The following is a 9,325-nucleotide window of genomic DNA, read 5'->3' as shown; positions in this document are numbered from 1 at the left end:
TGAATGGAGGGCATCTCTGTCCAAATTGGACAGCATTGCCAAGATTGCATCGTTTCCTACGGTCGAACTCATTCGTTCAACCGCACTCCTTTCTATATCACTTAGAAAGGAGTAGCTTTCAGGGGAAACGTGATGCGTATTCCCACTATCATCTAACATGTCCATGTTAGATGTGGAAAATGTGGTCCTTGGACGGCCTACAAAGTGCTACCAGGTGTAACGGGGCACTACGACTTGTACTGTTTCAGTACAAGTCCACTTCACACTGCTTCAGTTGTGAGTGGTGCCTTACGTTAGGTGACGTACACTGTACGTGCAGAGGAGACTTCTCTTAAGACAACTAGACTTCGGAGGGTAAAATGAAAAACTGTATTAATTTAACTAAGTGTCTCTTGTTCTATCTTTGTAAATGCTAACTTAATTATAAGCTAATACTAAAATGTAAATGAATTCTTATCTCTATCTTATCTTGTAACTCTCTTTGATTACTCCTAAGCTGATTAGTCTGCGGAAATAAATGGATATAATGGCCTATACCTATTTATGGATAAGAATTCTGAATATTACTATATAAAGTAATATCCTCCAAATATTATCTACCTTTTAGATAATATATTAATTAACAACCTTTAAGTGTTAATTTCATGTAACGATACACTCCGTTACACTTAGTGTGTTGAGTGAGGTCGCTAGCGCGTTAACCACAACTACCTCACTGCACGCAAGAGAAGCAGGTTTAGCCGCTTCCTCGCTGTGCTAGGGTGTGTGTCTACGTAGAGCGTGGCCGCATTACGACGTGCCCGCCTACAGAAGCGTTGCAAGAACAAGAAGACGGCAGCAAAAATCACAATTTACATACAGCTTATGCCACATATCCAGTGGTTTCCAAATTGGATTGTTACTTTCACAACGCTGGTGTTTTTCCGTACCGTTGCATCATAAACGAATTGGCAGCGACGGCAATTCCAGTCTTCATTAGATAAATCGCCGTTCACATCGTAACGCACTTTGTGCACTGTCATAGAGAATGTGGCGCAGCGCAGCTCACACCGCGTAGCCATCTCTGTCCTGGCATTTCCACAGGCGCGACACACATCATTGATTTGAATATGACGCTGCTTAAAGTTGCGAGGTGCACCACCGGGCTTCACTTTCTTCGTATCGCCTTTTTCAACGACTTAAGATTTTATTTTCTTTCAAATCGTATTACTTGTCGCATCGCCAAACGCAGGTATGAACCATCGGTCCATATATGATCGACATCGTGGTAGATGCCTTGCTTGTGGATTCTGTTAGACGTCAGGTTGCTTTACAAAGAAATGGTGTAAATTACGTAACTAGTGTAAGAACTTCAGAGTGATATATTCGAAACGCAAGATAAGCAGCGGTGGAGGTAAGACCCCTAGCAGTCATTAGTAGACAACAAGCCTTCAACGCCTCACAAGCAACTGCTAGAGTTTGTCTTATCACAACTCATTGGAAGCTATGGAAGACGCTAAGCATCTACACCATCGCCTGCTCAAGTTTACACGCGGGGACGTGGCGGACGACAGCGAGGCACTCGAGATGTTGCGCGCGCTGGAGAATACCGAAGTCACGTATGCCATCCTTAAGGAGACCAAGCTGGGCCATACAGTCGGTAAATTGCGCAAACACGAGAATGAAAAGATTGCAAGCCTTGCGCGGCTCCTGGTCAAGTCGTGGAAGAACATGGCCCTGTCCCCTCGTCCCGCTGCATCCAAGTCGCAGCGCGAAGCGTCCCATAATCACAGCAAGTCGCTGGAGAACAAAATGCCTATGAAGGCTAAAGAGGGCTCAAACGGCCTTAAAACAGCACCCAGGCCTGCAGCGGCTCGGGCCAACTCTGCTCCATTCATTCCTGCGGGTCTAGATAAAGTGCGTGCTACCGTGCGCTCCAAACTCAAGGAGATTTTGGAAGCCTCTGAAGGTGGAGACCCGAGTCAAGTGGCTGCTGCAATTGAAGTGGCCATGGCCAGGACTTACCAAATGGGAGCTCCTGTGGAGCAGAAAAAGGAGTACATGGCCAAGTATCGCCAGCTGTCGTTCAATTTAAAAAAGAACGGAGAGCTTCGTCAACATATGCTCGATGACAGTGTCAGTGGTGATCAGCTAGTCAAGATGTCGGCCGAGGAGTTGGCAACAGAGGAGAAGCGAGCTCAAATTGAAAAGTTGCGCGACGACGCCTTCCAAGAGGCTCGTTTAGACTGGGCGGAGGCTAACCACGAAAAGATTCAGAAGCAGACGGGTACAGAGGGCACGAAAGGCCTGTTCACGTGCGGACGGTGCAAGTCTTCCAAAACCAGTAACACACAAAAGCAAACGCGCAGTGCGGATGAGCCTATGACTGTATTTGTCATGTGCCATAATTGCGGCAACAGATGGAAATGCTAATGTTGACAACTTCCGTTCTCCTGTACACTTATTTTTTGCTTTCTTTGCGCCAATTTGTATCTATCTATCTATTCGTAATTGTTTGAGTTGAACGATAGCAGCAGGCTACATGTAGCTTAAGGCTTTGCAAAAAGAAAAACTGGTACAAAAGTATAGCTTGCGTACTACATTTCGTTATTTTGCCACTTCTCTTCGATTGGCAACCAGTGGTTGGAAGCAAGAGCTGCCATCGAACTTCGTCGCGTCAAGCAGCTCGTCCCGACAGACAATGCTAGAGCCAATGGATGGTGCTCTGATGAGTGAAGTTGAAACTCAGAGGTCAGACTGGTGGCGACTCGAATTATTGTCGTTCGTGCTGCTCTATAATTCAAGCTTTTCTTTAACACCTGCGTAATCCGATTGCACATCTCATGAGAAATACAACCTTTTCTTTTACACGTAAAGTTCTATGCAGCTTTGCATTGGATCCAATCCTTGATTAAGTCAGACTATTTCTACGTGGTCAGTTGTCATTTTCTAATTCGCACTCTCGTGTTCAATTGATGTCTCCGACGTCCTCACGGCTCGCTCCAAGTTACAGCTGCATGTTTGAGGGCTCTGGAGGCGATGACGTCGAAAAGTTGAATCATGCTGCGTTGCTTAAGTGTTTGGATGATCGGAAGGAAGCAAGCAAAGAGGAGCAGAATCTTTTGCTGCCTCAAGATAGCAAAGCTCAAGGCCAAGGTGGCCGTAGCAAGGTGAAACACAAAACTTTCACTTTCGAGTATTGGCGTTTGCGCTATGTGATGGAAGTTTTGGTAGTTGTGCTTGTGGTAGCTGGTTGTTTGAGGCTACTATCCATCAATGCATCAAATCGTGCATTAAATCGGGCACCGTCATTCTCTCTTCATCGGTCAGGAGGAAAGCTAATGAGCGGGGGCCACCGACTTCGCTCGTTTCTCCACCACATGAAGAGCCACCCGCCCGTGCACAGCAAGATCACATCTGACGTCAGTATTCCACTTGGTATTGATGTGGATCTTGAGCGGGCGATGGATATTTATTGCCGTGGTCCGCTTCTGCATGCTGTGCAGATGACCAATGTCTTTTCCGACAGCAAACACTTTGTTGATATGCCCATTAAAGCCACCAGCAGCGCGTTTGATATTCTCGTGGATTTCCAACGTCGGGAATTGTCCATGACTGACTACCGGCCAATCGAAAATGCGACGCATAAGGAGGAGCTGCGGCGCTTTATCAACGACCATTTTGACCCACCAGGCACAGATCTTTTGCCAATTACTCCTTTCGACTTTCAAGGACTAACTTATCCGCCAATGGTGTCTGACATTCAAGATGAAGAGCTTCGAGACTGGGCATTCGAGATGCATCACATCTGGCAGAGCCTTGGGCGCATTCGTAATCCAAAGGTTAAAGGCTCTCTTCTTGGATCCCGAAATGTGGAAGATGATAGTTTGAATAACGTATTAATTGTGCCTGGTGGACGCTTTCGCGAAAGCTACTACTGGGATACTTACTGGATCGTGCAAGGACTATTGGTGAGCGATATGCCGGTTACGGCCCGAGGAATTGTCAACCACTTGCTAGAGTACGTATCTGACTATGGATTTGTACCGAATGGTGGAAGAATCTACTACTTGACTCGGTCGCAACCTCCAATGCTCTCAGATATGGTGAAATTGGTCGCCCGCCTTCCTGTGAATGGAAACGAGAGCGACTATGATACCGAGTATTTGCAGGCGGCATTACCGATTCTCGAGCGTGAGTATGACTTTTGGATGCAACAAGGACCTTGTGGGCATACTGTTGAGCTACCTCGTCGAAATTCAAGTGCAGACGCAACAGGCAAGACGACTTACGTGTTGAACCGCTACACGTCAAATGCCAACCATCCACGGCCAGAATCATATCGTGAGGATGTATTCGTTGCATCCGAGATTTTCGATCGAACGATGGCGATGGAAGATGGAAATGCTGCGGCCACCGAGCGTTACAAGGACAGATACTATAACAATGTAATTGCTGCTGCCGAGAGTGGATGGGACTTTACGAGTCGATGGCAACGAGACCCGCTAGACATGAAGTCAATGGTGACCTCTGCGGTTGTTCCTGTCGACCTCAACTCAATAATGTACCGAGTAGAGCGCAATTTGATGGAATTTAATCGACATCTAGGTAAAGATAAGCGAGCTGAATTTTTTGAACAAGCTGCTGCTCAGCGACTAGAAGCCATTGACGCAATTCTATGGAGTGATAAATACAAGTGCTGGAAAGATTACGACACAGAGACGAACTCTCATTCGGCCATTGCTTCGGTTTCCGACTACACTCCGTTGTGGGCGAACGCGTTCAATGCCAGCGATTTCGACCGTCTCAAGCAAGTTGTTGCTTCGTTGAAGAGCTCTGGGCTGGTTCAAGTCGGTGGTGTGCAGACCACGACAATTTTCTCAGGTCAGCAATGGGATTCGCCAAATGCGTGGCCGCCGATGCAAGACATTGTCGTAGAAGGGTTGCTTGCGGTCAACTCGGTGGAGTCGTATAAGTTGGCATGCGACTTGTTGCAGGTGTGGACGAAAACGAGTCTAGCTGCTTGGAAGCAGACGGGTCTGATGTTTGAAAAATACAATGCATCTGCGATAGGTGGCCTAGGTGCTGGCGGAGAATATTTTCCGCAGTTCGGCTTTGGCTGGACGAACGGTGTGATGTTGAAATTTTTAACGATCCATCAGGATCTTTTGCTACCAGCGTAAGAAGCGTTACTGAGGTATATGAGAAGTAAGAACTCGAATTTGTAGTGTATAGAACTACTGAATTGCATTGCACATTGTCAAAAAACTCTGCTACAATTCCACTACTGCCGTTCCTAAGCGCAAAATCTAGTTTAAGTAGAAGATGCTGTCGTAGCGGCGGCAAAGACGTATGGCTTTGCATTGCGAAAAGTTGACATGTCTCGAATTGAATTCGCGTGAAATTTGTACTCCACCAAAGTATTGGAATCCAGCATAAGAATTTCTTTAAGCTTCTCCCTGGTCACAGCCACACAAACGATGTTTTTCAAGTCATCACTTTGAACTCGATCATCAAAAAATATTAATCATTTTCACCCGATCGCAAAGCGTGTGTTGTCATCCGTGTTGTCAGCATTCCAAACGGAAAGCATATCTTCCTTAGAGCGAATGGCCATGGCGATGCCCACAACATCAAGTTGCCCAAAGGCCTCGCCGATGGCAGCAAACACGAGATCCTGCCACATCTTACCAAGCACATTGGCTTTTTTCTTTATTTTCAGAATCCAGCAGCCACCCTGCGGGAACGCCTCCCACATCGGAGCGCAATTAGGTTGGTCACGAAACAGATATAAGTTCACGTCACGACTTAGCTGGGATGGACGCTTCACGTGGATGTAGTGACTATTAGCAAGAACAGTTGGAAAATACGCTTAGCCTTTTTTTCAGAAGCCTGCTTAATTCTAGCACCACAACTCACCGCCAAAACTCTTCCACTGTATCAAACGTGGCAATTTTTTGCAAATTGGACTGATAAGTACTGCAATTAAATAGCAATGAGTCTAAAACTTTGCTACCCTGACTTCGTAGATACTCACCCCACGTCGATTTTTTTGGGCATTTTCTTGTCGTACCTAATCAATCCAATACGTTAATTTCATTTACTTAGGTTCGGACGGCGCAAGATTACAGACCAGAGCGACCACCCCGTTTGCAGCGGGTGCTCTTCTTCATCTCCCTTCTCGACAATGGCTGGCTTGGCCGCCACTTCTTTCTTCGTAGCTGTGATATCATAATTACGTCGTGATGTTAGTAAGATTGTATCAAATTATAAGCATCACAATACAGAAGGACCAACAAGGGGTTCACAACACTGCATAAAGCTTCGCAGGAAGAGCATCAGCACTTACTTTTTTCACTTTCCATTTCGACGAGTTTTTTTTTGTGACTCCTTATCCCGGAACCAATCAGCGGCCAATCTGAGTGAAATTCAAATCTCCTGAAAAGCAAGTTATCGTGAGCCGTCGAATCATCAAGCACTTAACCCCATTACAAATTCACTATCAACGATAGCTCTCAAAAATCTCAAGGGATTCGTCCGCAAATACATAAGATCTAGTTTTGAAGCCATGCAGCTAAGTTCATCTGGACTAGAGGTTGCATCATGGTTTGTGACAGGGTGGCAAAAAGAAAACGGCAAAATTAGACTTGATATAACCGGTGATAGTATTTAGCCAAAAAAACTAATCGTCTAATCTATGTCCTACTATTGCAATAATAGTTTAATGTTCTTTCAACTTTCAGCTTCTATTTTATAGAATACATCTATCGACGATGTTGTGCTTTTCAGAATTTTAAAATCGAACAAAGCGCGACAACCGCTACTATGTTTATGTGGCAATGTCCACTTGCACGTAGCCGCCACCAAGTCATAGTAGGATATGTAACGAAGTAGCCCGTTAGATGATTATTATTACGAGCCACGCTCAGTAACTCAGTCTTCCCTTCCCAGCGGTCAAATCGATAAGTTTGACTGTAAGCGGGCTAGTCGTGAGCGCAATAATGTTAGCTTTACAAAAAGTCGACTCGCGTGCGGTTATCGCCGAATTTTTCAAAATAAATTCGACGCGGCTCGAGAAAAGGTAATATTCCGCCATCAGCAAGGCTCAACAGGCAGAGCTGTTGAGAGAACAAGGTGCTTAATAGGTGAGACTGTTTAGACATCAACACTTACTAACTGCTGCCGTCACATATTGCTGCCGGACCGACGCATGCTTTACGAACCGAGTGCTTGAAGATAGACAGCTCGAAGTCAAGGCATTCGAAGGTGTCTCCTTGTTGCGATGGTTCGCTCGAACTTGTCGATGTCATCGAAGCTCGTCGCATCATGTGTGACGCGAAAAATGTGGAGTTCGGCATATCCAACTTGGCCGAACGGGCCAAGTCTTATGCCTCATGGATCAAGCTTCATAATAGATTTGAATTAGGATCGTAAAAAGTACTAAGACTCCGCTCAGACAAACACTTGATCCGCCAAGTGCCGAATTCAGGACTCTTGCAGCGCATCTGGATTTGAAACATGTAACTTTAGCGGGAATGACAATGGGCCTTGCAACAGGCGCACTGTTACCGTAAGAAAGCATATGGTTGGAATCCACTACACGCTAGAAAGTAAACAGTACGATGATAATCTTCATTGTACTGGATTTGGAAGACAAGTTAATGTCATCCTGGATTACCATGGCTCAAAAGATATGGGCCATGCATTTATTTGCTTCATCGATCGGTTGCGATGTATGTCTCCTATTATTAAATGGCTATCTAATGAAAGCTTAGGTACACAATAGGACTGTTCAGATCCTCTCTGCCGGGCCGCATCAGCCGAGGCCCATTCGGATGGACCCGCTCAAGGTCGATGAAACTGCAGCGCACACGTAGTCCACTGGCTGTTAGCCGTGAAGCAATGCGGTGTCGCGCAGCTCATCGAGGACGTCAGCCGGATGGTGTTAAACGTCATGTAGCATCTGCGCGGTAAGGCTTCAGAGTGGGCTTACTCGGCGCTTATGGCGGACAGAAAGACGTTCCCTCCATGGGCCATCATCAAGGAAAAGATTCGCGCCCTGAACCAGCCGCTGAACAACGAAGTGTCGCTTCAGGTGCGCTTCTTTGGAGTGCGACAGGCGAAGCGATCTCTGCAAGAGTATGTGCAAGAGATGCGCTCGCTGTCGGCGTCCATTCCCGTAGGACCGATTCCGGAGCACATTAAGGTGCCCACGTTTATGAACGGACTACGGCACGGCCCATCGCTATAGGCCCTTCTCAGGAAGGTGCCGTCGACGATGGAAGAGGCAATCCAAATTGCCTTGGTTGAGGAGCAATCTACAGCAGTGCCTATGCGACAGCTTGGTATTAGCCGTCGGCCGAGAGGTCAGATGCCACTCCCATGGAGTTGGGCAATGCAGACGTTGCCTGCTATATATGCGGCAAGCGTGGCCATATGATGTATCGCTGCTATGCCAGGGTCCCTGCTGGGGGCAAAGATGCCCAGCAAGAGGACTCCCTTCCCAAAGGCGATGGCAAGAACCAGCGTGCGAGACGCATGAGTTCTGCATCGACCACTGAGGGGTCAAGAAATGCAGGGCGCAGTAGGGGCGGGATGCCCTTCTGACGCGGACTCTGAAGCTACCCTTAAGTTCAGAGTTGTGGAACTAGTGGGTAGCATCGTTCCTGAGGTCTCGAAATTTCGGACCTCAACCCAGCTGGTCTATAGCGCTCAAGAACAGATACGACCAGGTGATGACCCTCCTAGTGGATTCGGGTGCATCACAAAATCTGTGAAACTCGCGGCTCTAAGGAAGAGACCGGCGATGTTTGAGTCGCTTTGCCAGGATGGCAAGCGAGAAGAGGCGACCGTTCGTTTAGCGAACGGCGCGCTCGTTTAGTCTGAGGGAGTTCAGGTAGAAGTCGCCTTCAGCTTTAGTGACTTCTCTTGTGAAGAGAAGTTCACAGTGCTAGGTATGGAGAGTCCGTATGACCTCATCCTAGGCATGCCATGGTTGGCAAAGTACCAACCATGGATAGACTGGCGTACACGCACAGTTGCGAACTCTACGCAGGACACCGGAAAGGATGTGCTCCTGCGAGAGGCCTATGCAACTGATGTCGTGTCAAACACAGTTGAGGGTGCGTTGACGGGATGTCAAACGTCACCAATTCCTACCCAGCTCGTGGAGACTGAGGTAGTGAATAGGACGATGACAAGTAGTCATGCGTCCGAATGTCCTGCACAGAGCCGAGAGCCTGTGGCAGTAGACGGCGAGCTGACAAGAAGTCATGCGTCGCATAAACCGGCACAGTGCCAAGAGCCTGGTGCGGTTGGAAGGGGTGCGTTAGCCAGGAGTGCAACG

General features: G+C 47.2%; 3 protein-coding genes across 3 annotated transcripts; 2 read left to right on the top strand and 1 right to left on the bottom strand.

Moving 5' to 3' along the window:
• Window positions 1–1,485: 1,485 nt before the first annotated feature.
• Window positions 1,486–2,412, top strand: CCR75_002087 (uncharacterized protein; the record flags this gene model as incomplete). The annotated part of the gene is made up of 1 exon (XM_067960187.1): window positions 1,486–2,412. The coding sequence occupies one exon, from the start codon at window positions 1,486–1,488 to the stop codon at window positions 2,410–2,412; it is 927 nt and encodes a 308-aa protein (XP_067823124.1).
• Window positions 2,413–2,970: 558 nt separating this feature from the next.
• On the bottom strand, window positions 2,971–6,698 carry CCR75_002088 (uncharacterized protein). Its single transcript, XM_067960188.1, has 6 exons — window positions 6,329–6,698; window positions 6,113–6,200; window positions 6,017–6,052; window positions 5,899–5,958; window positions 5,517–5,822; window positions 2,971–5,438 (listed from the first exon to the last, which is right to left on the bottom strand). The coding sequence occupies exons 1-6, from the start codon at window positions 6,342–6,344 to the stop codon at window positions 5,294–5,296; spliced, it is 651 nt and encodes a 216-aa protein (XP_067823121.1). The 5' UTR covers window positions 6,345–6,698; the 3' UTR covers window positions 2,971–5,293.
• Window positions 2,997–5,162, top strand: CCR75_002089 (uncharacterized protein; the record flags this gene model as incomplete). The annotated part of the gene is made up of 1 exon (XM_067960189.1): window positions 2,997–5,162. One exon carries the CDS (start codon window positions 2,997–2,999, stop codon window positions 5,160–5,162), a length of 2,166 nt encoding a protein of 721 aa, XP_067823120.1.
• Window positions 6,699–9,325: the final 2,627 nt, after the last annotated feature.

The sequence above is a fragment of the Bremia lactucae genome, linkage group LG1 (assembly GCF_004359215.1).
Source record: "Bremia lactucae strain SF5 linkage group LG1, whole genome shotgun sequence".
Lineage (NCBI taxonomy): Eukaryota > Oomycota > Peronosporomycetes > Peronosporales > Peronosporaceae > Bremia > Bremia lactucae.
The sequence above is the reverse complement of the archived record's forward strand: the minus strand, read 5'-3'. Positions and strand labels throughout refer to the sequence as shown.